The sequence below is a fragment of the Notechis scutatus genome, chromosome 13 (genome assembly GCF_049901735.1).
Source record: "Notechis scutatus isolate UNSWTSFEM ecotype Mainland chromosome 13, rNotScu1.2, whole genome shotgun sequence".
In the NCBI taxonomy this organism is placed as follows: Eukaryota; Metazoa; Chordata; class Lepidosauria; order Squamata; family Elapidae; genus Notechis; species Notechis scutatus.
This window is the reverse complement of record NC_142021.1, coordinates 11,905,803-11,933,350: the sequence shown is the minus strand read 5'-3', so window position 1 is coordinate 11,933,350 and position 27,548 is coordinate 11,905,803. Positions and strand designations below refer to the sequence as shown.

The window sequence follows — 27,548 nt, the reverse complement described above, 5'->3', positions numbered from 1 at the left end:
CACCAAGCCGCAAAAGGCCGACTCAGGCGCATGAGTGGAGGTTTCAGGTGAGACCCTTAGGGTAAGATAAGCCTCAATACCTCAGAAAACCCTGGTGTGGAACCAGCTACAAAAGGGAGATGCTAAGCATGGCTTGGAGCCAACAAGGTGACTCAAAAAGGCAACCAGGTGACGTTACCTCTTCCAAAGAAACCACAGAGTCAACATGGAGGTTGGGCAGCCTGATCACCACTCTCTTGTCGTTGTCAGGGATGGCCTCAAGGGCAGCAGAATGCTGAAGCATCTCCGTGCAGACGTCGTAGTTTTCCAGGGCCTGCTCCATTTCCCCCTGCAGGAGCAACGTAGCTTTCAGCTCCCCCTTCCTCCAGTACCGTCATCAACCCCTCAGGCCAAGTGGGATGTTCATAAAGCACATAACTCAAGAGCCGCTTCCTGCTTCCATCTTAAGGGATGTTCCCATGATACACATTTGCTCTGATCAGGTGGAAACGCTGGGTAGTTCCCCCTTTCTAAACTTGTCTTGCAAGGAATATAATTGGCTGCAGCAAAAATACAAACCTGTAGAGCCAGAAACCGAGCTTTCAGCCAATACACTCGGACAGCAAACTGCAGCCAACTCGCCTCAAAGAGGTCCCGCTGGGAAGAAGCGAACGAGAGCTGCAGCAGATCGCCCAAGAAGTGGGTGCCCGGAAAGTCTGGGCCAAATTTGCCATTGGCCGAGCTGGCAGAAGGACCATTCCTGGGAGATACTGGAAGAAGCATTTCCCCTGTTGAGCCCCTTGACACAGGAACCTGAAGCGGGGGATGCAAAGGAAGGCCCCCTTCTGCAGGCAGAGACTCCCGGGGAGCTCCTCCCACTGGTCTATGTGGCCCGTGGCAGCAGTCCCCTTCTCTGCTTCCACTCTTGTGAGCCTGGGGACTCATTCGGGAGAAGCGTGCCAAGTGTTGCCGAGCTCCCTGGAGACCCAGCCCCCTCTCAAAGCATCAGCGGGACTTCCAGTGCTCCCTCACTCACCCATGGAGCTCTTCCCTTTGGCCAGCAACCACTGATCCAGCTGCAATTCCATGCAGGAGAGACTCATCAGCATCATCTCCTGAAACGCAGGCAAAGGTATGACAGAAAGAAGGGGGACGCTGGACAATCTGGGTGGCCAGGGTGGATTTTTGCCTATTTCTTTCTCTATAGGCATCCCGTCGTTAAAACCAGCTCTTCTAATCAGCAGGACTAATCCTGCTGCCTGCAATAGCTGCCAAGACCTGGCCTTTCCAGAACAGAAAGTCGCTTAGAAGGTAGAAGGGGCTCGGAAAAGGAACACAGCATCCAGAAGGGGCTTCCGAGCCAATTTTTCAGTTCAGGAGTTTAGACTGTTTGGCCGTCTGCAGAGGCTACTGAAACTAGATTTGTTAACCAAGGTGTGTGATTCTCTTGAGCTGGTGAGACCAATTCCCATGTTCTCCCTGGCAGAGACCACACCCTCCAATGGAACTGTGTTTAGAACAAAACATTCTGGACTTGGGTTCGATTCTATGACTGTGACCGGCTTCTCCAATCAAATGCTACTGTCCTCCTCAAAGGGAATGGTTGGAACTCAGAGTCCAGGTTCGTTCTGGGGACTGAAAGCCTGAAGAGACAGAGCTTTCTTGGCTGTGGAACCTCATAACTTTTCTAATCTCTCCCACTTCTTCTGCACACACACAACACTGTGTAGATCAGTTGTGTGCCTCGTTTAAGTGAAGCAGAGGCTGGGCTGCACTTGCTACACAGTGCCTGCTGAGCAGCCGTTCCTTCTCCTTTACTATGGGGTCTCCGACAGGCCAAAGGGAGGCCACTGCAGAGCCTTCTAAACCCTTGGTTATCCTTTGCAGGAAGAAATACAGTAATCCCCAAGTTACAACAGTTCACTTAAGGACCATTCCAAGTTACGACCTACCCCCCCCCGCCAAGTACTAACTACCCAGTCCCAAATTACAAATGTTGCTGCCTCTCCATTTGCAAAGCCTTTTGCCGTGAGTCTTGTGCAGGCCTCGGTTCATAGCGAACGGAAGCTAAATACTGTAGTGCGAGATTATGCAAGATCAGCAGTGTGAGATCTCGTGCTACTAATCTCTTGTGATCTAACCCTACAGTACTTTATGCCTTTATTCTCTGCGAACCGAGAGAGATCTCTCAGGGTGGATAAAGCCATTGGGGGGGGGTATCGCTGGAACAGGCCACCTGCCTCAGACCACCCAAGGCCTCCCCCAACCCACCAAAACACCTCATGCTCCCTCCACTGGGCCCCCCACAATTGCTTCCCCCACCCCCATCCTGCCACGCTGACTCACTTACCTTATGAAGATCTGTCTCCAGTCCCTCCCGTGGTTTCTTTGCCTGCTTGCAGTTGCAGCGTGAAGAGCGTTTGCAAGAGGCCGGAACTTTGGGGCAGCAAAATCGCATTGCTTGAAGCCTCCCATTGGTTTGCAAGCACTCTTCACGCCAAGACTGGAATGGTGGGAAAGGCATTTGCAAGTTGATGGGAGGCTTCAAGCAACGCGATGTTGCTGCCCCAAAGTCTCAGCGTCTTGCAAGAGCTCTTGGGCCAGATCTGGTGCGGGTCTCGGTTCGCAGAGAATAAAGGCATAAAGTACTGTACCAGATCTGGCCCAAGAGCTCTTGCAAGACGCTGAGACTTTGGGGCAGCAACATCGCATTGCTTGAAGCCTCCCATCAACTTGCAAATGCCTTTCCCACCATTCCAGTCTTGGCGTGAAGAGTGCTTGCAAACCAATGGGAGGCTTCAAGCAATGCGATTTTGCTGCCCCAAAGTCCCGGCCTCTTGCAAGCACTCTTCACACTGCAACTGCAAGCAGGCAAAGAAACCGCGGGAGGGACTGGAGACAGATCTTCATAAGGTAAGTGAGTCAGCGTGGCAGGATGGGGGGGGGGAGCAATTGTGGGGGGCCCAGTGGAGGGAGCATGAGGTGTTTTGGTGGGTTGGGGGAGGCCTTGGGTGGTCTGAGGCAGGTGGCTTGTTCCAGCGATATCCCCCCCAATGGCTTTCCCCACCCTGAGAGATCTCTCTTGGTTCACAGAGAATAGAGGCCTAAAGTACTGTAGGGTGAGATCACAAGAGATCAGTAGCACGAGATCTCATACTTCATGACCCACACAATCTTGGGCAAAAGCAGGGACTGGTCATGGTCAAGTTATGCTCCTGCATTCACTCCTACAAGTCCTTGGGTTGCAGATGTAATTGGCAGGCTCCATTCCATTCGTAACTCGAGGACTACCTGTACTCAAAAGAGCAGCGGGGAGGCCATTCGAAGTCGATCCTTACCCTGATGTGTTGATTGTGACAGTCCCTTAATAGTGGGTTGGGTAGGCTGCTGCTGTGCTTTCTCCAGTTGTTGTAGATATTCAGGACAACCTCAGGCAGTCCTGGTGGCCACTTGACCAGGAACTTCTGACTGATGACTTTCAGGTATCTCATCATCAGTTCAAGGATGCCTCCGTTGCTCAAATTAGCCAAGAGGAACTTATGAACATCCTGCTTCTCTGGAAGAAAAATTGCCATTGTGGGTGTGAGTCCATCTCAAGCTGATTTTCAGGAAATGAACGAATCAGCAGATTAAGTGAATGTTTGAGAAAACTAAACAGCATAATAAAACTGGAGGTAAATCTTTACGGGGGTCCCATCTGCAGGAAAAATAAATTCCTACCAGATTCCATGCAGACTGTCAGGTCAAGGGACATCCTATGGGAGCCCAGGGGCTGGGAGTTCTCTTCCTTGGCTGTGCTTTGCATCTCATAGTGGTTGAACGGACCTTCTTCTTCTGGATCCAGCTTCCTCAGGCTGAAAACACACCAGAAAAGCACTGAAGAAGCAGACCGGAGACCTGAGTGCAGGGCAAAGGGAGCCAGGTGATCAGATCCACTCTTGCATGGCTATGCCTCTCAACCTGAAGCGCCCTTCCACCCCCTCCGGCTTTTTCCTAGAACCCGCACACGTTTAGGAGTGGGGACGCGCACCGAGAAGGAAGGAATTTTACTAGCAGCTCCTGGAAATCGACTTTTTCTTCTTTTTTGCACTTGGTATTCCTGACTCGAGCCGATCTCCTCTTTGCTGTTTCGCCCGTCTCTTCCGTGATTTTCTTCCGTTTCAGCCCTTTCTTAGATTTGTCAGCCCCAGAAGCATCACCTGAGAAGAGCCAGAGAGCTTTGGATCAGCAAGCGGCCCCCATCAAGTTATTCTCCCTGACTTTTTAATTGACAAAATCAACATTTCTGTGTCGTCAGGTGTGTCTCTTGTTCCCAAATTCAAGGCTGATCAGAGGTGGCCCCGCAAAGACCTTGTGGCCTTCTCTCCAGCTCCATAAAGCTCAAGCAAGGGAGGAGGCGGCAGCAGCTGGAGCCACAGAGGACAAGCTGCACCAGCTGCCCAAGGCAGGAATGCAAACAAAACCTCCTTGGCAAATGGCTCTCTAGCCTCCGTCTGATTGGGCTCTGCGCTTCGCCATCACTCTCCTGGGTTCTTGAGAAAAACTCAATGCACATGGAAGCCAACCCCAGGTGGAAAAGAGCTGGCAGCTGGGATTTTGCACACACTCTGTGTGTGTGTGTGTGTGTGTGTGTGTGTGTGTGTGTGTGTGTGTGTGAGAGAGAGAGAGAGAGAGAGAGAGAGAGAGAGAGAGAGAGAGAGAGAGAGATATTTTCAAGAGCTTAGAGAACTTTTTTTTTTAAATCTAGTATAGAATCTTACAGTCTGTCCATCAATCAGCTTATCTGTTAACGGTCTGGTTTATTTGCAAGCTCTTTCTGCTACTACAACTTATATAAACTTGTTATGAATTATTGGGGGTTTGTTGCATTTTGTATTTGGGGTTTTACTTCTGTAAGCCACCTGGAGCCACTATGATTGAGCTAGGCAGCCATATAAATTTTCTAAATAAAAATAAATATAAAATAAAATTGTAAAGTAAAAGTAAAAGTAAAATATCATCCACATGGTAGTCAAGACCAGGGCTGGGCTGCTGGGGGTTTGCAGGGGTTCAGGGGAGCCCCTAGTTAAGATTCTGCGCAGTTTGGAGAACCCCCAAATCCCACTCCTGGCTGGCCCCACCCACCCACCTCACCCCACCCCTCCCAGGAGTCCCCACGTGGCCCATTTTGGATGCAGGGCCCACGCGGAGGCTCTGGGAGGGCAAAAAACGGGCCGCCCAGAAGGTCAGGAAGGCCAGAAATGGGCCTGTTTCCGGCTTCCAGAGAGCCTCCAGAGCCTGGGGAGGCTGTTTTCACTCTCCTAGAGGCTCGAGGAAAGCCTCCGGAGCCCCGGGAAGGCAAAAACACACTCCGCTCCACCGTGAAGGCAGCCACCCTGGCTACGCCCATCCAGCAACCAGGCATAGAACCTGTTGCTAAAATTTTTGAAGCCCACCCCTGGTCAAGCCTAAATGACCAACGTTTTTCTTCTAAGTTTATTCAATGAAGGACAGATGATTCAGCGAGAGAAAGGACTTCCCATTGATATGATGTCTCTTGCAAAGATCTTGCTCACCTGCAGAGTTTACTGATTCCAGTACAGTCAAACTGGGGAAGTTGGGAGTCAGTGGGGTATAGACGAGCAGTGGTTCTGTCAAAGGCATCAGTGGGTTGGAACTGACAGGGCTGGGGTGAAGAACACTGACAGGGGCTGAATTTGCCTGGCTCTCCAGGTGCTGGTCCAGATCTTGGTATTCCAAGAGATCAATTCGCTTGCCCAGGCTTGGACGAGGCGGCTCACAAGTTGTGAGATGCAAGTAAGTGGCCATCAGACTCTCTCCTAGAGATTTCCACCTGCATGGAAAACAGGGAAATAAAAACATGAACGAAGGTGAATCGACGTGTCCCAGGTTAATGTTGCAGCATCGAATCTGGGTCGGTGTCGGTCGGTGCTCCATTCAAAATCCAAGAAAGAAATACTTAGACTCCATAAATTAGAGGAAAGAATTCTTTTACTGAAAAATGAAGTGGTAACACCAGTAGGATTCTGAATCTGAGAAATTAGGCGCGCAGATCACATATACAAAGGGATGGAATTGTTCCCACCCCCCAAAGTTCAAAAGATTCTTCCAATTAAAAGTTCTGAATATGATCATGTGGACATCTTCAGGTGATGATGAGGCCTCTGTCCGTTGACCTTGGCATATTTTGATAAAGGTTTGCAGCTGCGCAGAAAAAGGAAAGCTAAGCGAGAAATAGAAACCTAAAAGCAGGAATTTATACTCCCCCCACTCCTCATTTACACAACACAAGAATGTAACACCTCCAGCTCTCTTCCCAGACAATATCCCCCCTCCTCCCCCCGTTACTTATGGCAGCCAAAAGATGCAAAGCAGTAGTAGAAGATCTTGAAGGCTGACAGTCGATCACCACCACGAATCATGAAGCTACGCCATTACTGTCAATGCACCTTCTTCACATTCAAAAGTGAAATGTATGAACAAAAGAGACATCCCAGCATCAGGAGTCATTGCAGAAAACAGTCCTGCATGAACTAGAACACTGTGCATTTCAGAACTACACACCTAAATTCTGGTGATGCTACGTGGATGACGTGTTTGTCATCATCAAGAGAAATGCACTTAAAGACTTTCATACTAAGCTGAACTCCATCTTCTCTGATATGCAGTTCACAATGGAGGAAGAAACAGCTAGGCAATTACCATTTTAGATGTACTTGTCAACAGACAAGAGGATGGAAGGCCTAGAAACCACAGTAAGGCCATAGATTCTGAATTTCAACAGCAACCACCCTCTGTCACACAAAAAGAGTTGCATCAGAACAATGTATGGCAGGGTGAGAACCCACTGTAGTACCCAGCAAGCCAAACAGCTGGAGAGCAGGTACCTACTTGAACAATTCAAGCAGAATGGGTACCCACAATCATTTGTCACAAGGCATCTGCGCAACATGGTGGGAAGAGAAAGGAAGAAACAAGCTGTAAGACCATAAGACCAACTACATGGCACACTCTGCCATACCTCAAAAACATCGCACACCGCCCAGAGGCTACCTTACGAGGACAAATCATGCACCCGTAAAGTTTATTTGGAAGTGGGAGATACTTCCAATGTACCGAAATTACCAAATCCCATGCGTGGATTGGCCTTGTGACTATTCAGGACAGATGGGGAGGAAGCTAACCACCAGATTGCAAGAACACAAGTGAGTGATGGCCTCACACTACAACAGCCTCACACTGCAATGAACAAGGACACACATTCAATTTTGCAGCTACTAAGATTGTCAGATGATCAGGCACAAAAACAGACAGGGGAACAGGAACAATAGTTTGGCAGAATCCATTGCTAATTTTATGGTAGCAGCTAAAATCCTGCGGTAGACAAGCACATCTGGCTAAAAGGGCAAATTCTTTTGGTAATCTTAGGATATGCATGCACACCTATTCATATATGTACGTGCAAGGGCACACGGCCGTGGGGGTGGGGGAGGGTTGTTCGTATTTTCTGTATTGAAAAAGTGCTGTGGAGGAAAGGAGGACTATTTGCTGAGGTGCTGAAGTTCAGCTGGGCCTTCAAAATCTCTTATGAGCGAACTCCCTCTCCATCTGCTAGGACAGGGGTGTCAAATTCAAGGCCCAGGGACCGGATCCGGCCCACGGGATGCTTAGATCTGGACCACCCTGGAAACAGTGAAGGACCTGCCCGCAGTTCCATTTTTGCTGGCAGAGGGTTGCAGGAGGCCATTGCAGCCAAAAACGGAGCTCGGAAGCCCATTTTCACTGGCAGAACGCTTGGCCCACCACATGCACCCACAACACGAGTGGCATTGAGCTGGCCATGCCTACCTTGGCCACACCCACTCTGCCCCCCCAAGATCAAACACAACCTTGACGCAGCCCTCAATGAAATCGAGTTTGACACCCCTGTGCTAGGATGACTACCCAGGAAGGTTGAGAAGACTAAGGACTTCTATACCATCAGCCACTCCAGAACTTTCCCATCCTGATGGAGAAGTCTTGATCCTTAATCCTTGGAGGTTCTGACAATATCCAAAGAAAGATTGGGAAGGAGCCAGGCAAGAGTGAGGAGATCCCTGCCTATGTGCCGTGGTTGGGAGACATGATCTTCACAACCACCTTTTAGGAGACTCCAGAGGAAAAGGGCATGGCTCACCCACAAAGAATTAATTTGCAAGAATTGATTGGGAAAGTGAGAGGAGGAAATGGCATTCGACCTGGCTTTTAATCAAAATTGTGCACCTCTATAATAAGCTGATAATAATGAGCAGAAACATACGTGAACAGAGAGATCGGCTGGGCAAGCTTGAGATCTGGCTCAGTCTTCCGTGCCATCAAAGCCTGCCTTTTCCTGCGCAGCTCCAGGGCTTCCTCCAGAATTGTTTGTGTTTCTGATGCACTCACAGGCACATCGCACACTGGCAGGTCACTGAAAAAGAATCAGATTTCAACATGTAAATTATTTATTATTGGCCAGAAGGGCCCAACAGAGACTCCATTTCTTAGGGTCTTGCGAAAGAATAAAGTGGAACAACGACTGACGGCCTCCTTTTACCGGTCCAGCCGTGGATAGAAAGGCACTACAGAGGGTGGTGAGCCCAGCACAGAACATCATGGGCTGTTCCCTGATACCACTAGATGACCTCGCTAGGACTCGCTGCCTTAGAAGAGTCCTCAGGGACGACTCCCACCCCGGTCAGCACTTCCATCGGGGAGGAGATAAGAGAAGCAGAGCCAGCCACACCAACAGGCTGAAGAACAGTTTCTACCCGTGGGCTGTCAGACTCCTGAACGGAAAATAACTTCATGTCAAGACAGTATGATAGACTTGCGGGGCTGGCGCATTGTGCAATAAGGTCACCTAGTGTAATAAGATTAGAACTGGGTTAGGGACTTCTGTCCTCGCTGTGAGTTGTGTTGGGTGTGTGTGTGCACGAAGGGAGGCTCAGCCAATCTCATTGTACACATGTTGTACTCTGACAATAAAGGTAATAATAATTTAGTTTTGCTGCTGTCCGAGCACCAACCAATCCCATTGGTATTAGTTTAGGTGTCTGAATAGAAGGATCAGTCTTAGGCAACAATTTACAAGCCATCGTGGTAGTCACAATCTCGATCTGACACCGGTACTGAGCAGTGGCCAGAATCTGTTGCTTGTATCCCTACCAATCTCTTGTCCTGAAGGAGCAGCGTCCTTCACTGCTGCTACACTTCACAAAAGCTAAACTTAAAAAGGTTCAGTGTTGGGTGCTCCGACATTGGAGGCTTTTAAGAAGAGACTGGACAGCCACTTGTCTGGGATGGTACTATAGGGTGTCCTGACTGAGCAGGGTTTGGACTAGATCAGGGGTCGCCAACCTTTTGGACCTCAGGGACCACCAAAATCATAATTTTAAATCCCGTGGACCACTAATATGAATCCAGCATGCCGCTCGCTGAAGCGCCTGGACTCCCACTGACAGGAGGGGATCCTTCAGGCACTTAGCTTGGCTGCCTGTTTCTGCAACCTTAAATACTCATGAGTCATTTGGACTCGTTTCCCACAGAAAACAAAACACTGGGATCTCTCATCTCTTTTTCTCTCATCTCTCTCTCTTTCCCTCCCCCCTCTCTTTGTCCCTTTCTCCCCTTTTCTCTTTCTCTCTCTCTCTTTCTCTCTTCCCCCTCTTTCTCCCTTCTCTTTCTCTCTCTTACCCTCCCTCTCCCTTTCTCCCTCTTTCTTTCTCTTTCCCTCTCCCCCTTCTCCCTTTCTCTCTCTCTTAACCTCCCATCCTCCTGTCCCTTTCTCCCTCTTTCCCTCCCTTTCTCTTTCTGCCTTTCTTCCTTTCTTTCCCTTCCTCCCTTTCTTTCTCTTTCTCCATTTCTCCCTCTTTCTCTTTCCTTCCCTCTTTCTCTCTTCTCCCCCCCCGCCCCCCCGTCCCCAGGCGTGGGGATAGGGGGAAATAAACTTTTGAACTGGTGCTGGGTGGTGAGAATCTGATGTCCGGAGGCCGATGAGCCACGTGCTGAAGACCAGATGGCTGGTGGGGAGGTGGGCCAACAGTGGCGATACGGGCAGCGGATGGACTCAAAAGCGTAGGAGATCGCGGCATCGGAGCCCTTCCTGGGTGTACGCTGGCCTGCGAGGGGGTGGGGGGAAAGGAACCTCGGTACCGGTGTTACCTTCTGCCTCCGCGTATCAAGGAGGTTGAGTGGCTGCCAGCGATGCTCTCAGGTGAAGATGTTATGAGGGGGAGGCTCAACTCCCTCCCCTCAGGAGCCTCCTTCCTCCTCGGCAGAAGCACTCACACGCAAAGCGCTCACCGCCCCTCTGGCACCACCAAGCCGCCTCCTTCCCGCTGGGCGTGTGAGCGCTTCTGGTGAGGAGGGAGAGGGGGTCGAGCCCCCCCCTTGCAACATCATCACCTGAGGGCATCGCTGGCAGCCGCTTCCTGGGGCTCAGGAGGCTGCAGCCCACCCAAATTTTCTCACAGACCACCAGTGGGCCGTGGCCCACCGGTTGGCGACCACTGGACTAGAAGATCTCCATGGTCCCTTCCAACTCTGTCATTCTGTTATTCTACAGATTGAAACAAACCCTGCCCACCACTCCTGCGGTCCAGGGAAAGGAGGCAACCAGGAAAAAGGACTTAAATACGCCCTGTTCACATTCGTAACTACGTGTCTTTGGTGTGAGAATGGAAGTCACAGCACAAGTTGGGGGTTGGAGATTTGCATTTAGTTTGCTGCCTACTTAGCCATAAATTAGTCTTGAGAAAACACCTAACAACCCAGTCTATTGCTCTGACTAACAGAAAGAAAGAAAAAAGTCAACCTTCCGCTTCACAAGTTCTTCAGGGAGAAGATAATCTATTCCTTTCCAGTTGAAATTTGTATAAGACCCAAACAAAACCCTGCAGACGGTCAACTTAGTGGGGCCTTAGATGACTGGTTGACTTTAATTTTATTATATTAATGGAATCATTACCTTGAAATAAAATACAGCATGAAACAGAGATGGATGAATTAGATGAGACACATGTGAATGAATTAGGGATGTAGAATTAAATAAAAAATATAAATGGTTTCTGGATCAATAAAAGTTGCTTTATTTACCTACCAAATATTTCCCCTAATATCAAATTTCTGAAGTAACCCAGAGGTACACTATTTGTTTGGAAATTCACACCGCATCTATTTCTGAATTCAGAGAGGGTAAATATTGCAACCTTGAGCGCAAATTTAATCCTCTATAGGACATAACACACCAGACACCAATCTGCACGGTTATAGAAAGCTCCCTCAACCTGGTGAGCCACGCTGTTTGCCAATCTCGCGACAGTAAGTTGTGACGACTTCCAGCGTAGCCCCAAATGTGAAAACAAGGAAGTCATTTACCCTTTCAGAAACATCCTTAAGGAATCCCTTCTGAGGCACGGCTGTTCCTCAAAGATCTTCTCCTTAATAACAAGTCCTTTGCTGTAACAGTTGTCTCTTTCCAGGGCTTTGCAGATAAAATACAAGCACGCTGAGGGCATCAACAAAGAAGGAAGCTATGTGTTAATGCTTTCCTGGGCCCTTTTGTGCTAGCTCTTTACAGAAGTTACAAAATAAAGTTTATCTATATTGTTGAGACCCATGCATGGTAACCATCCTGATCCTTGACTTAAAACCACAACTGAGATTGGAACTTGCATCACTAAGCAATGCTTTCTTTAAGTGAGTCACGCCCAATTTTGAAAAGTTTCCCCCCTGTAATTATTAAGTAAATCTGGCTCCCCGGCCCTTGACTTTTGCTTGTTGGAAGCTCCTTGAGAAGGTCACAAATATAATCACATGATCCTGGGACATGGCAGCTGTCATAAATACATGACGGTTGCCAAGCACCAGAATTTTGATCATGGATCACAGTTTTAAGTCACGTTTTTCAACACTTGCAAATTTTAAACGAGATGTTTATTGTGACTGTCTAGATTGCCTTGAGACTGAGGAGGCAACAGCAGAACAAATAAAGAACAGAATCATCTTCTGTACGAGCACCATCAGACAGGGAGAGGAACTTTGCCATCCATCTGTCCTTTTCTAACTGTGGAATTAAGATATAAATAAACTGAAAAACAAAACACCATAGGCATATATTAAGCATGTTTCATAACTTGGAGGCATGCGTAACTGCTACGTACTGGTGCTCATCAACCCTCCAACCTGCAGTTTCCAAGACTGCTTGTCTCCAACGCCGCAGGAAATTCTAAATTAAGAAAAGCAGGAAGGACCTACTCGTGTAGTCGCTGAGGGTGTAGAGGAGGGTGATGAGGTTATCTAGACAAGGCCAATGGTCTGGATTACAGGCAAGCCCTTCTTCAAAAGCATGTCGTGCCAGGGGCAGGCGAGTAAGCCGGAGGGCCACGTGGCCAATTTTATACCAGAGGTTGACATCTGTGGAGTCAAGCAGCACAGCCTGCGAAAGACAGCAGACCACAGGATTTTCAGGTAAACTGGACCGTCAGAAGCTGGAGGCTACCCACTCTAACCTTCCCAGAAGAAAGCTGAAAACTACCCCTCCACCCTCTCCAGGGGTTTGGCACCTGTCCCCGACACCAGGACGCAAAGCCACATTTCAAAGCGCAGAATCTAAGGAAAAATTCTCAGATGATTTTAGTGTTTGCTAAATGCTAACATTTAGAATATTACTTTCAGATGGTTTTTTTTTTTTTTGAGGTATTTACTGAACAATTATTTATTTGCATCCACATTTAGCTACATTAGCCAGGGGACTACATTGTGAGTACAAATTAGGTGTTTGGCTGCCAACAATGGCTGTCCATTCAGTTTATGCTCATACGCTATCCAGAGCGCTCCAGAAGGGGTAAACTAGCTCCACACTCAGAAAAGTTCAAAGGCATTCTGGAGCTCCATCGGGGCTTCTCCCTCCACCACTGTCGCCTTGTGCTCAGCCTTGCATTGGGGAAGGTCCAGATCTGGCTGGATCCACACACCGTATGAAATGCCATTATTTCCCCACAGAAGTGGTACCTGCTTATCTATTTGCATGTAGCCTGCTTTCGAACTGCTAGGTGGGCAGATGCTGAGGAAGTGACGGGAGCTCACCCCAACACATAGCGCTAGGAGTTGAACCTCGTCCTAGCAAAGACCATCTCTAGATTCTTTAAGCTACTGAACCACCTCACTTGTCTTGCTCAACAATAACAAAAGTAAATGGCATATGGAACAAGAAATACCTTGGTACAAAAACTTTACAAGGACAGAAAAGACTTCCATGTTTAAAAGGAATGTTAGCAGAACACCTACGCTTGAGACAAACACTGTTGGCAAAAATGGGGGGGGAAAAGGGGGGGAGGCAACTACAATAGGTCTTACACAAAGGAAAGGGACCTGGGCAATGAAGCCGCTACAGCAGCTGAGACAGGTGAGACTCCCCCACTTCCCCCCAGTCATTTTTTGCTTCAGCATCAGCCCATGTGGAACAGAGGGGAGAGGGACCACGGCCTACCTCCAGGTAGAATTCCATAGCTGTCTCGATGTCGTCTCGCTGGGCAGCCAGCTGCGCCAAGTTCTTGTAAGTTGAATACTTCAGCATCAAGCCCGGATGCTTCAACCCCTCCCTCTCATCTCCAGATGCAACTGCCTGAAAATCGGAAGAAAGGGGAAGAAAATGTTTTGCTGTAATGATGATTCAAAAGATCACCAAATGACCTTTCATGGCTGCTCCCTTGGATCTAAGATATAAAACAAGCCCTGCTATCCACAGCTGCCATGACTAAAGCCAGGAGGACTTGCCTTTCAAAGCCCCAAAGCGTGTGTGTGTGTGTGTGTGTGTGTGTATGTGTGTGTGTGTGTGTGTTTATGTGTGTGTATGGATGTGTGTGTGTGTGTGTGTGTGTGTGTGTGTGTGTGTGTGTGTGTGTGTGTGTGTTACTCAGCTTTGTTTGGGTATTTTCCCACGTCTTTACAATTGTGCTTTTAAAGTTGTAGGGACGTTTCGGCAGAATCTCATCTGCCATCATCAGGCTCATGTATTGGGTTTGTCTTTGTCATTTGTGTCAGAAGAGATGACTCCACCAGACTGTCAATTATCTGGAAGCCTGCACTCACAAACAAAAAAATCTCCACACCACAAGCCAAGCAAACACCTGGGCACAAACAGACACACACACCCCCATACCTCTAGCCCAAACACACCCCAGCCAGCCACCCAGATGAAACCTAGCTTCCTAATAAACGATTCACCTGAAGCCAAGCTGTGCTGAAAGCCCCCAATACACCAAACACAATGCTGCCAGCTAATCAAGACAAAAAAATGCTACAAAACAGACAGAAGATATTAGAAACACCAATCAAGCAGAACACAGCCAACTCCAAGACCAATAAACACAGATGAAGACTCCCAACCAATCAGGATGAAGAAAAAAATCATTTGAACAAAGCACAAGGCTAGCACCAAATTTAAAACAGAAATGGCTGTGAAAGCCTGACACACACGACAAAAATGAACCCAATACATGAGCCTGATGATGGCAGATGAGATTCTGCCGAAACGTCGCTATAACTTTAAAAGCACAACTATAATGACGTGGGAAAATACCCGAACAAAGCTGAATACCATACATATAAATACCCATGAAAACAGATAGATAGATAGATAGATAGATAGATAGATAGATAGATAGATAGATAGATAGATAGATAGATGATAGATAGATAGATAGATAGATAGATAGATAGATAGATAGATAGATTTTCACGGGTACGGGTATGCAGGTCTTGGCTTCTTCAGGTCTTTTCCCATGTAAGATTGAGAGTATGTTGGCAACGTTTCGATGAGGTCCCACTCGTCATCTTCAGGCTGGTGCTTTCGGCTTCATGCTTGTGTGAGCAAAGTGTGATCGGAGCTGCCGTCTCCCTATAAATACTGGTGGGGAGGTTGGCTGTGTTGTCATTTGTTGATTGGTTGATGGAGTTGATGTTTGCAGATTGGCTGGCTTTTTCGTAGGAACATGTGTGGCTGAGGTATTGGCTGTGTGTCTATCAGCCTCCTGGGTCGTAATGACCTGTGTCATGGGCTGTGTGATGACCTTCTGAGTTCTATTGTTGTGGCATCCTGGGTCTCCTGGGTCGTTGGCTGTGTTGCAACATCCTGAGGTTTTGTGGTGTAACTTCCTGAGTTCTGTGATGTGATATCCTGAGCGGGTGGCTGTGATGTGACATTCCTGGTTTTGGTTTGGCTCCGAGTTTGAGGCCTGGATATGTGTTCATGGCGTGTGTCCGTTTGCTTGGTTTGGGGGTCGGGGTATGTGGCAGCTGGTGATGCAGCCATGGTCTGGTTTCTGGATGGTGGTTGTCTTTCGTCTATGGGATGGGTTTGGGTTTGAGTCTGGTGAGGGAGAATGGTGGTGGTGTCATGTGTTGTTTTGGGTCCGGTGTTGGTTTTTGTGGCTGGGACTCATTTGTTGATAATGTGATCCTGGACATCCTAATTTACAAAAAAAACAATGGCTCCCTAGGACACACCATCCACCGGAAGAAAACACACACCAACTGCTAACTTAAATGCACAATCCCATCACCACCCTGCACAGATCAACTCCATAGCCAAAACCCTCATCTCCAGAACCAAACGCCTAGCTGACAAAGACCACCTGAGAACAGAATTACACACCCTCACAAACGTATTAATTTCCAATGGATTCCAAAGAAGCACAATTACCAACCTAATCCTAAGGGAGACACCCCCCCCCCCAGAAACCGAGACACAGAACAGGACAATGGTATCGTCCTCCTCCCCTACATCAAAGGCACCACAAATAAGCTCAGCAAAATTCTTCACAAACACAATATCAGGACAGCCTTCGGCACTTACCAAAAAATAACCAACATCCTAAGAAACCCCAAAGACAAGATCCAGCTAGAAAACCAAGGAGTTTATGAAATACCATGCAACAATTGCCCAGCCACATACATTGGACAAACCAAGAGGAGAATAAATGCACGCATCACAGAACACAAGAACGCAGTCAGAAAAGAAGAAAATACTTCCTCCCTTTTCCAGCACCTTAAAGCCACAGGACATGAAATTAATTTTCAGGGAACCAAATTAATCTCCAATACTGAACACTTCAACAAGACAATAATCAGGGAAGCCATCGAAATAGAGAAACACCCCCATAACATGAATAAACGGGATGATGCCTCCCACCTACCAGACATCTGGAAACTAGCCCTTACCAAAAAATCAGTCCCAGTCACGAAAACCAACACGGGACCCAAAACAACACATGACACCACCACCATTCTCCCTCACCAGACTCAAACCCAAACCCATCCCATAGATGAAAGACAACCACCGTCTAGAAACCAGACCACGGCTGCATCACCAGCTGCCACACACCCTGACCCCCAAACCAAGCAAATGGACACAGGCCATGAACACATATCCAGGCCTCAAACTCGGAGCCAAACCAAAACCCGGAACGTCACATCACAGCCATCCGCTCAGGATATCACATCACAGAACTCAAGAGGTTACACCGCAAAACCTCAGGATGTTGCAACACAGCCAACAACCCAGGAGATTACGGCACAAGACCCAGGATGCCACAACAATAGAACTAAGAAGGTCATCACACAGCCCATGACCCAGGTCGTTACAACACAGGAGGCTGATAGACTCACAGCCAATACCTCAGCCACACATGTTCTTACGAAAAAGCCAGCCAATCTGCAAACATCAACTCCATCAACCAATCAACAAATGACAACACAGCCAACCTCCCCACCAGTATTTATAGGGAGACGGCAGCTCCGATCATGCCTTGCTCACACAAGCACGAAGCTGAAAGTACGCGCATATGTATATACGTGTGTGTGTGTGTGTGTGTGTGTGTATTTGTATATATCCCTCCCTCCCTCGTTAAAAAAAAAATCAACAGCAAATTCAAGATTGGCCTAGAAAGAAAAATACTCTAAAAGACAACTCTCTCTGATCTTCCCATGTAAGAACCCCTGGTTTTAGCCTGAAGATGCATCCAGAACTAAGCCCTCCACTCCTGCCACGTAAGTGTTCATAGGAGTGAAGAACCAGAAGGGGGGAGGGGTGTCCAGGGGTAAAAAGGAACTCTGCAGAGGCCCTTCTAGAACCATCTGGGCAGGTGAGGCTGGCAGGGGAGGGAGATGATCCCAGGTCCTTGCAGGAATGGGCTGTGCTGGGGAAGGACATCTCCAGGCCACTTCAACTCATCCTCCACCTGTTTCTATCCACAGCCACCCTTGTCACCTGGAAAGCCCATGCCTTTAATAGTGGTTCTGACGTACAGATTAGTTTCCATCTATCCCTTCCGTAAACACCTTTAATAAGGCTGATCAGCTTATGGTTATAAAGAGATTCTTCAGATTGCAACCCACTAAGACAGGGGTCCCCAACCCTCAGGCTAAGGCCCACTAGCGCAGTGGCCCCCAACCTTTTTTGTGCCGCGGCCCGGTACAGGCATCACAAAATGATCCGCGGCCCGGTACCGGCATCAGCACACATGACAAGGCAAGGCGAGCTGAGCAACCAGCCAGCCAGCCATCCCCTGCTTCTCCCTGCCACCTTCAACTCCTCCTTTGTACCTTTGTCGATGGGCTTCGCTTCGGGACGGCTTCGGGACAGTCGCTCGGCTCGCCTTGCCTTGGGTGCTGAAAGAATCCTTGCGCCTTAGTTTCGTTCGAAGCCCCCCCCCCTTCGATGAAACTAAGGCGCGAGGATTCCTTCAGGACCCAAATGCCGCTTTCCAACCAGAAAAGCTCACCCGGAAGCACTTTCTCATCAAACAAGATGGCGGCGCCCAGCAAACCAGCGGCCCGGTAGGAAATGTTCCACGGACCGGTACCGGTCCGCGGCCCGGTGGTTGGGGACCCCTGCACTAGCGGACCACAGCCTGTTCAGAACCAGGCCCACGAGCAGCAGGCGAGCACGTGCGCCCAGCTCCACTCACATGAGTGGCGGGCCCTTGCAGCTCCGTTTGTGTGAGCAGCAGCTGGGCGTGCCCGCCACTCACACAACACCCCCGGCTAGGTTGCTAAGTCAGAAAGATTTGGAGACCCTCTGCCCTAAGAGATCTTCCATGGCAGCCAAGCCAAAGATGCCACCTCCCAATTAGACCAAGAAGCTCGCCCCCGCCCTTGACATCAAGCAGAAGAGGGACGTCCCTTCTTCACTGACCTCGCGCAACAGGCGGGTCTCCAGCAGTTCGTGGTAGGCTTTGGCCGATTCATCAAAGAGGTCATGCTTCTGAAGGTCCAGCGCTTGATGGTAGAGGGCAAAGGCTTCCGCTTCCTAGAGAGCCAGAGACACGGGGGGGCTTGATTAAACAGCCCACTCCAAAAAAGGAACAAGGCTCCTGCCACTCTGAAATCTTAAGGAGACGTTAATTTTACCAGATGCTTTACCAGAGGCACGCAGGCTCAGAACAAAGACAAGCTTTTGCAGCAGTGAAAGGCAACAGGGCTCCTTTGAGTGGAATTCTTTCAGGGCTTCCACTCTGCTTCGGAGAAGGTGCCTGGCGGGGCTGGGTTGCTTCTTCCGAATTTTCTTCCAGACCACCCCCATGTTTAGCAAGACAGCAACACAAAACTCCCCCCCCCCTCATCACACCATAAAAGATAACTTCTGGCTTTTATAAGTTTTTCTTCCCTTCGAATGCAGCTGAGAAAGGATCAAGGTTTTTCTTATTGGTTGGCATGTTCATCAGAGCACTCTGTATATTCCCTTTTGCCATTTTCTTTCTGAAAATGATAAGCGAAAACCGGTCTGACCTTGATGAATATAAATCACCAAGATCTGATGGATTACATCCCAGGGTTCTGAAGCAGCTGGCAGAAGTTATCTCAAAACTATTGTGTCATATCTTTAAAAAAATCTTGCAGCACTAAGGAACGACCAGAGGACTGGAAAAGAGCTGATGTGGTTTCCCAGCTTCAAAAAAGGGAAAAGAATCAGACCCAGGAAATTACAACCCAATTACCTTAACATAACCTGGGAAGATACTGGAAAAATAAAATAAAAAAACAGATCTATGAACAAATAAAGTTATAACTAGTAGCCAGCATGGGTTTGTTAAAACCAGATCATGCCAAACCAATCTTATTTCATTCTTTGACAAAGTGACTAAATTAGTAGAGCAGTGAAATGCTGTGGACATACTATATTTAGACATCAGCAAGGCACTTGACAAAGTATACCACAATCTACTTCTAGGTAAGCTAGAAAAATGTGGGATAGGTAGCATCCGTCACCACCAGATGGATTTGTAACTGGCTGACAAACCAAACTCAACGAGTAGTCCTTAATGGTACTATATCTACTTGGAGGCTCAGACTTAGGCCCAGGACTCTTCAATATCTTCATAAATGACTTAGATGAGGGAGTAGAAGGCGAACTCATTAAATATGCAGATGACACTAAGATGGCAGGAGTAGCCAACATCCCAGAAGACAAACTCAGGATCCAAAAAGATCTTGACAGACTTGAATGGGCCCTATCAGACAAAATGAAATTCAATGTTGAGAAAAGTAAAGTCTTACACTTAGGCAAGAAAAACCAAAGGTAAAAGTACAGATTAGGGGAAACCTGGCTCAGAAAGTAACTGTTAGAGGGATCTTGGAGTCTTAGTGGACAATCACTTAAATGTGAGTCAGCAATGTGTGGCAGCAGCCAAAAAAGTTATTATAATACTTATTTGTATAAACAGAGACATAGAATGAAAACCACGTGAAGTATTAACACCGCTTTATAAAGCCTTAGTAAGACCACACCTGGAATATTGCATCCAGGTTTGGTTACCACATTACAAAAAGGACTGGGGGGAAATGATAGCAGTCTTCCAGTATTTGAGAGGCTGCCACAAAGAGAAGGGGGTCAATTTATTTTCCAAAGCACCAGAAGGCAACTGACAAAGGAGAGAAGCAACCTGGAATTAAGGAGAAATTTCCTAAGAATGAGAACAATTAACCAGTGGAATTAGCTTGTCTTCAGACATTGTGGGTGCTTCATCACTGGAGGTTTTTAAGAAGAGACTGGACAGTCACTGAAATGGTATAGGATCTTCTACTCAAGCAGGGAGCTGGAATAGTCGATCTCCAAGTCCCTTCCAGCTCTATTCTGATCCTGAGCTCTCTTTTCCAATACAGAACAATGATCTGCTTCATTTGCTCCAAGTTGGATACACCCATTGGGGTAAATTTCATATCTGGGGTACACAGTTCAAAAGTACATTTGTATATCTAAACTGAAATATCTTAGTATCACCATATCAACAATCTTATACAGCAGCAGCCCCCAACCTTTTGGGCACCAGGGATTGGTTCCAGTGGGAGAGCTTTTTCTGGTTCTATAGAGGAGGTTTTTCTGTGGACCGGAGGGGAGTGATTTCACTCCCATGTGTGCACAGATGGGTTTCGCTCATTTGCGCAGCCCGCAAGCCAGTGCCAGTCCTTAGCCTGGGGGCTTAGGGACCCCTGTCATAGACAGTAAACTTAAAAGTTTGCACAGATCCTTTTGAATTGTCATTTTTTTCTGCTTAAATATGACCTAACCATGGTCTGTTCTCCACACTTAAACCTGATAAAGAGAATCCAATTAAATAAATGAGACAAAAGCATTTCACTTGTTCATTTATTGAGTAAAATATATTTTAGCCTACTTGCTTAATTGGTTCTCTTTATGTAGATTTAGGATCACATTTTAAGTTATATTTATGCAGATTGGTTTTTGAATGCAAAAATTCAAAAATTTTCACAAACTTTCAAGCATTATTTTGTACAGATTAGTCCTTCTCAGGTATAAGAAATGAATCGGGATAGAGTTCAAAAGTATTACTAATTTGTTTTACGCTACCTATACACAAGAATCTAAACTACTAATGGTCAAGGCAATTTGGAGAGGTCTCTTACATGGGCGGAGAGACTCCAAACAGAGGATGAGTTTGACACCTCAATACAAGGTAACGGCTGTTTATCAGGCTAACAGGCAAGAAGAGCTCAGCAGACGTTTTGGGCATTTAAGCAGCCTTGCTCCCTTGAGCCCTCACATGCCACCCAGCAAGGGCTTCAGGGCCTGCTAGAAAGTGAAAGAATTAGAGCTTACACAGAGTGTACCTAACTCAACTTTTGATTTCCTGCTGAGCTGAGCTCCATTGTAACCTAAAGTGCCAACTGTAAAGATAAAGCCTCTAGGATAATTGCCGGATGGTCTCACTTGTAACTTAAAATGTGTGTTCTCAGCAACCTAATGTGAGATAGCGCCCCCTAAACAAAGCTCTGAGCTATAGGCCAGAAAATGTATTCCTTTCCCCCTAAGGTCCTTTGTTTGCAGAGCGCTGAGAAAATCATGAGGTTTGCATGGACTAGTGCAGGGGTCCCCAAACTTGGCAACTTTTAAGACTTGTGGACTTCAACTCCCAGAATTCTCCAGCCAGCTATGCTTAGTATCACCATATTAACAATCTTATACAGCAGCGGCCCCCAACCTTTTGGGCACCAGGGATTGGTTCCAGTGGGAGAGAGAGCTATGCTGGCTGGAGAATTCTGGGAGTTGAAGTCCACAAGTCTTAAAGTTGCCAAGTTTGGAGACCTCTCGACTAATGGACATGAAATTATGTTTCTAACACTATGATGATCTATGCAAGCAATATGCCTAGACTCTAAAACGAAAAAAAGTTTTAGTTTTAGTGCACGCACCTGCTTTTCAAAGCCTTGCTGTTTAAGGTGGGAGACTAAAAGGTCGCCCAGTTTTGCTTTCTGATCAGAAATCAAAGTTGATTATCAGTTCTGAGCTGCACTCAAAAACCTTACATAAGAATCCACCACCCCAAGGGCCTTCAAACTTGGCAAGTTGAACACTTGTGGACTTCAATTCCCAGGATTCCTGAGCTAACATGACTGGAGGAGGAGGAATTCTGGGAGTTGAAGTCCACAAGTCTTAAAGCTGTCCAGTTGGAAGGCCCCTGCGCGACCATAAAGGCGCCTCTGATCCCGGAACCCGGCTGGCTGTTCTCCGCCGGAGACTCTCACGACCAGGACGGAGACCGGGGGAGCCACAGGGGCTCCCGGCCGGGGCCAGGCCGCGAGGAGGGAGGCCCGCCGGGCGAGTCACCTGCGCCTCCTTGGTCTGCGACTTGTGGCTCTTGAGGGTCCCCTCGGGGTCGTCCTCCACGGCCGAGCTGGCGTTGAGCGCGGCGATCCGGATCTGCGGAGAGAGAGCAACGCTCAGCCGCGGAGGGGCCCCCGCCGGAGCCCCGCCGCTCCGCCCCCCCCCCGCCGCCGCCCCCGGGAGACACGGACCATGCTGGCCAAGCCGCGGTCCCAGCCGCCGGCGCACCACCGGGCAGCAAGGCGGCCGCCTATTGGCTGCCGAGTACTCAAACACACTGCGAGGGGCAAGGGCGAGCAACGCCCCTTCCGGTCTCGGCCGCTCTCGCCGCGCCTCTCGGCTGCCCCCACCCCCACCCCACCCGCCGCATTCAGCTGTTCGGGTGAGATCGGAGGGCTTCGGAAACGCGATTGGATTTGAATGTGTTTTGATGTTTTTCATAAAAGCGCGAAATAGACGTTCTTCTGCCGTGGTTGAGAAATACTTATGCAAATTATGGTGATTTGCAGTTGAAAGAGGGAAAAGTTGAACTTTTACAGTACAAATAGAAATCATTTTTTTCCCGTAAGCAATTAGGGAAGCTTTTTCCCCCTCTGCTTGTGAGCTTTGGTTATTCAGTGGCCACTGTGGATTTTTTCAATAGCTCTTGCTATTTTGCTGTGGTATTTGTGGCAGTTGCTTCAGTGTTCATCTTTATTAGGGTTGCTTGTACAATTACTATTAAGAAACGAAAATGTTGTTTCTAAAAATCAATAATAGTAAAGAGATGGACTGTAAACCTACAGACGGTATAAATAGAATAATAAAACAACTCACTTGGAAAAAGAAAGAAATAGACGTTCTTTTGTTATTTAAAGCAGAGGTCTCCAACGTGGACCCTTTCACCAGGAGGACTTCAACTCCCAGCTTTGCTGGCTGGGGAATCCTGGGAGTTGAAGTCCTACAGGCTGAAAGGGCCCACGTTGGAGACCTCTGCTTACTTTAAAGGGAAGGAGGAGGAGGAGAAAAAGGAGGAGAAGAGGAGGAGGAGGAGAAGAGGAGGAGGAGGAAGAAGAGGAGGAGGAGGAAGAAGTAGAAGAAGAAAGAGGTGGAGGAGGGAGAAGGAAGAGGAAAAGGAGGAGGAGGAGGGAGGAGGAAGAAGAGGAGGAAGAAGAGGAAAGAGGTGGAGGAGGGAGGAGGAGGAAGAGGAGAAGTGGAAGAAGAGGAGGAGGAGAAGGAGGAGAAGGAGGAGGAGGAGGTGGTGGTGGGAGGAGGAAGAGGAAAAGGAGGAGGAGGAGGAGAAGAGGAGGAGGAGGAAGAAGAGGAGGAGGAAGAGGAAGAAGGAGAAGAAGAAAAAGAGGAAAGAGGTGGAGGAGGAGGAAGGAGAAGAGGAAGAGAAGGAGAAGGAGAGGGAGGAGGAGGAGGAGGAAGAAGAAGAAGAAGAAGAAGAAGAAGAAGAAGAAAGAGGAGGAGGAGGAGGAAGAAGAAGAAAGAGGTGGAGGAGGGAGGAGGGAGGAGGGAGGAGGAGGGAGGAGGAGGAGAAGAAGAAGAAGAAGAAGAAGAAGAAGAAGAAGAAGAAGAAGAAGAAGAAGAAGAAGAAGAAGAAGAAGAAGAAGAAGAAGAAGTAGAAAAAGAGGAAAGAGGTGGAGGAAGGAGAAGAGGAAGAGAAGGAGAGGAGGAGGAGGAGGAGGAAGAAGAAGAAGAAAAAGAAAGTGGTGGAGGAGGAGGAGGAAGAGGAAGAAGAAGAAAGAGGTGGAGGAGGGAGGAGGAGGAAGAAGAGGAGGAGGAGGAGGAGGAGGAGGAGGAAGAAGAAGAAGAAGAAGAAGAAGAAGAAGAAGAAGAAGAAGAAGAAGAAGAAGAAGAAGAAGAAGAAAGAGGTGGAGGAGGAGGAGGAAAAGGAAAAGGAAGGGCGGCTATTCCCAATAGCCGGGATAGTTTCTTCTCAGGGGAAAAGGCGGAGCGGCTCGGGAGGCGGGGCAGGCGGGCTCCCTCCCTCCGGCCGCACAAGATGCCCTTCGTGGAACTGGAGACCAACGTGCCGGCGGCGCAGCTGCCCCGCGACCTGGCCGCCCGGCTGAGCGCCGCCGCCGCCGCCATCCTGGACAAGCCGGAGGAGGTGCGCGGGGCGCGGGAGGGAAGGAGGGAGGGAGGGAGGGGGAACGGGGGCCTCCTCCTTCCCTCCCCGGCTGACCTGCCCGCTTCTCCCCCGCAGCGCGTGGCGGCGACGGTGAAGGGCGAGCTGGCGCTGGCCATGGGCGGCTCGGCGGCGCCCGGCGCGCTGCTCTCGGTCTGGGCGGTGGGCGCGGTGGGCTCGGCCGAGCAGAACCGGACGCACAGCGCGCGCTTCGCCGAGTTCCTGGGCCGCGAGCTGGGCCTGGGCGCCGACAGGTGAGTCCCCGCCGGGGCGGCCGGGCGGGAGTGTCGGCCGAGGGTCTCCGGCTCTGACTCCACGCTCCTCCCGCAGGATCCTGATCCGCTTCCACCCGCTGGAACCCTGGCAGGTGGGCAAGAAGGGGACGGTGATGACCTTCCTGTAAGAGGAGACCGGCAATAAAGCGCTGCGCCCCCGGCCGCCGCCGCCGCCTCTTCTTCCTCGGGGCGGGAGGGCGCCGGCCTCGGGTCTGGCCAAGGAGCTCCGAGCCGCCGGGCGGGCGGGGTCCCCGGCCTCCCCGCCTTTCCCCGGGGACCCTCGGGCCGTGGCTGCTCTCCTGGGCCCAGCTGGCTTTCCTCGCAGAAGGAAGCGGGGCCGGTGGGGGGAGGCTGGAGACGCCTGGGCACAAGCGACCTTTCGGCTTCCGGAGGCTTCTGGGCAGGCTGGGACCCCCGTTTCAAGTCGCTCGGCCGACACGAAGGCAGAGGGGATTCCTTGGGCAGCCCCAAAGAGAGCGACCGAGGGGGCTCCCTCCCGGTGGGAGACGGCCAGGTGTGCCAAGGTAACTTGGAGGCCAGGTCAGAGGACCAGTTGCCGGTGGGGTGGGGTCCCTGCGGTGAGGCAGGGGGGCTTTCCCTCTGCAGCAGGCCTCCTCGGCTTCTGAGCTCCCCTCCTGGCTCTTCTCCTCTGTCCCCTGACAGCTCCAGAGGAAGAGGAGAGCAGCATTTCGTGGTTGGGTGTGTGTGTGTGTGTTTGTGTGAATCCTCTTCTACAAATCAGTTTTACCTGTTTGGGGTTTTAGCCATCCAAAGCCCCTTGAATCAGCACCTTGAAGTCTACTGTTAGCCCCAGGCCTCCTCCTTTCCTCTCCGTGACAGGATGCTTATTGGTGGCTTATTGGCTTATTGGCCAGTTTCAGTAGGAGAGAGAAACTGGGATGGATTACCTGCCCCCCCCAGAGCCACCCTGAGCCAGAGGCTGGGGAGGCGGGGGTGTCGGTGGGGAGGAAAGCCATGCAAGGCATGCAGGGACCCCATGGGACAAAATGGCAGCGGGGGTGGGTGGGTGAAGATAGGCAGGGATGGGGGTCCTGCAGCATCCCTTCTTCCATTGGTCATAAGGGCAGTGGTCCCCAACCTTGGCCACTTTAAGCCTGGCGGACTTCAACTCCCAGAATTCCCCAGCCAGCAAGCTGGCTGGGGAATTCTGGGAGTTGAAGTCTGCCAGGCTTAAAGTGGCCAAGGTTGGAGAGCCCTGATAAGGGCATATGACTGCAGGGGGTCTGCAGCGGCCATACATTCGAAATGGGGCCCTAAGTAGCGTTTTTGGGGGAAGCTGTCCTAACTTGGAACAATTACAAAGTCGAGAGCTTCCTGTACTGTCCTCTTTTTTTTTGGTATTCTTTGGCTTTATCCCTTATCCAGCAGGCCTCAGAAATAACGTCTCACATTCCTCAGCCTGGAAACATCTGATCTGTCTGGAAGAATCCCAAGCATGATTTGTGATGGCATGTGAAATTCAGGGTATTGTTTGCATACTTTGTTATGGCAGCAACTTAAACACCGTACAATTTAAAAACAACAGCAAAACAACTTTGGCTTTGCGGCTCCATTTTGATCCATTGCAAGAATTGGCTTTTTCTGTCACTAGTCTCTGCTTTTATAGTTACTGATTTGCCAAAATGTTTTCCCCTCTTATCCCGTGACTCCTCTTTGTCAAGAACCTTTGGTAAAGGACTTTGAAATTAAGCCAACAATGTTTCTTGGGTCGCACTTGGGTGCTGTAAAAATAATGCTAAAAGTTTAGCGAGTTAGATCTTCTAACTGCAAGAAGCCACTGATCTTTTGAGATTGATCTTTATCATACTTTTTCCATCAATCATACTTGGATTCCTGCTTAATCAGTGGCGTGTCTTCCCGTGTCTCTTTCGTAGAGGTAGTTTAAAGCAGGGGTTGCCAACCTTTTGGACCTCAGGGACCACCAAACTCATAATTTTAAATCCCACAGATCAATAATATGAATTTTGACTGACGGTGGCTTGCTGGCGTTGGTGGGAAAGTCGGTCCCATATTCCAGAGGTGCAGTAGTCACAGGACTGGCCCTTTGGTCATCACAGGACTGGCCCTTTTGCTCCGGATGACCAAAGGGCCAGTCCTGTGACTACTGCAGCTCTGGAATATGGGACTGGCTCATGGTGGGGTTGGAAATCTCAGCCGCAGGGGGTGGCACGTGCAATGTGCAAATTTGCAGGTGGTGCAACGTGCAAAAAGCAGCACAGCCTTGTATTCCCGTGCAGCCTGGATTAATTGCTTTGGGGGGGGGGGACATTTATCTGCGGACCACCAAAATTTTCTCACGGACCACCAGTGGTCCCCGGCCCCACCAGTTGATGACCACTGGTTTAAAGGCAAGAAACACCTTTTCCTGAGGAGCAGCAACTTCATATTTGATCAATAAGAACTCCACCATGCAGGCTTTTCCTGCTAAATTAAAAATAAACCAAATAACTGTAACTTGTTCGAGCTCTGTGTGTCTCTCCTGTTCAGATTCCCTTTGCAATCAGGTGGTTTCAGTGCCCTGCTTCCCAGAGTGAACAACCGAGGCAGAGATTCAAGGGGGATCCCAGCCTAGAGCAAGTCTTGAGCTCTGGGCAAAGTTGTGGAAAAAAAGGTCTTGTGTTCTTCTCATCAGCTTCACCGCACCTCCTATGGCCTGTGAAGATCCCTGCTTCTTCTATCCCTTCACCTGCCTACCTGTTGTCCTGCAGGAGGGTTAATAGCTTGGGGTGAAGGCACACTGGGGGTTGGGATGGGGGGACAATGGGGATGATGGAAAGTGGGAGAAGCTGCTGTGTGGGAGAGGTTGGTGGGCAGGGATCGTGCAGTGTTTTCTGAGGCCACAGGTGAGAATTGGGGGTTGCATTTTTAGTTTTCGTTTGTTTCCTGCTGTGGACTAGCTGGCAACCATTTTTCAGAAACCACAACATTCATATTTGCCAGGAATCAAGGTTAACGCCAGACTCGAACTTGAGCCGGGGAGGGGACGGGACGGGACACAGACTGCCCTCTCCTGCCC

At 49.2% G+C, this 27,548-nt stretch overlaps 2 protein-coding genes across 2 annotated transcripts in view; one reads left to right on the top strand and one right to left on the bottom strand.

Moving 5' to 3' along the window:
- Positions 1-22,519, bottom strand: part of CABIN1 (calcineurin binding protein 1) — a 70,007-nt gene extending 47,488 nt beyond the window's left edge. Inside the window, exons 1-14 of the mRNA XM_087942998.1 lie at positions 22,315-22,519; positions 22,127-22,219; positions 18,197-18,310; positions 13,490-13,624; positions 12,256-12,436; positions 11,377-11,506; positions 8,279-8,428; positions 5,535-5,812; positions 4,010-4,178; positions 3,700-3,833; positions 3,318-3,535; positions 1,016-1,094; positions 559-749; positions 179-328 (exon numbers count right to left, since the gene is read on the bottom strand). Of these exons, the coding sequence (XP_087799124.1) occupies positions 179-328; positions 559-749; positions 1,016-1,094; positions 3,318-3,535; positions 3,700-3,833; positions 4,010-4,178; positions 5,535-5,812; positions 8,279-8,428; positions 11,377-11,506; positions 12,256-12,436; positions 13,490-13,624; positions 18,197-18,310; positions 22,127-22,219; positions 22,315-22,317 (2,025 nt within the window). The 5' untranslated portion in view covers positions 22,318-22,519. The remainder of the gene's footprint in view (positions 1-178; positions 329-558; positions 750-1,015; positions 1,095-3,317; positions 3,536-3,699; positions 3,834-4,009; positions 4,179-5,534; positions 5,813-8,278; positions 8,429-11,376; positions 11,507-12,255; positions 12,437-13,489; positions 13,625-18,196; positions 18,311-22,126; positions 22,220-22,314) is intronic.
- Positions 22,520-24,064: 1,545 nt separating this feature from the next.
- LOC113422137 (D-dopachrome decarboxylase) lies at positions 24,065-24,674 on the top strand. Its single transcript, XM_026682883.2, has 3 exons — positions 24,065-24,218; positions 24,315-24,490; positions 24,567-24,674. The coding sequence occupies exons 1-3, from the start codon at positions 24,111-24,113 to the stop codon at positions 24,637-24,639; spliced, it is 357 nt and encodes a 118-aa protein (XP_026538668.1). The 5' UTR covers positions 24,065-24,110; the 3' UTR covers positions 24,640-24,674.
- Positions 24,675-27,548: the final 2,874 nt, after the last annotated feature.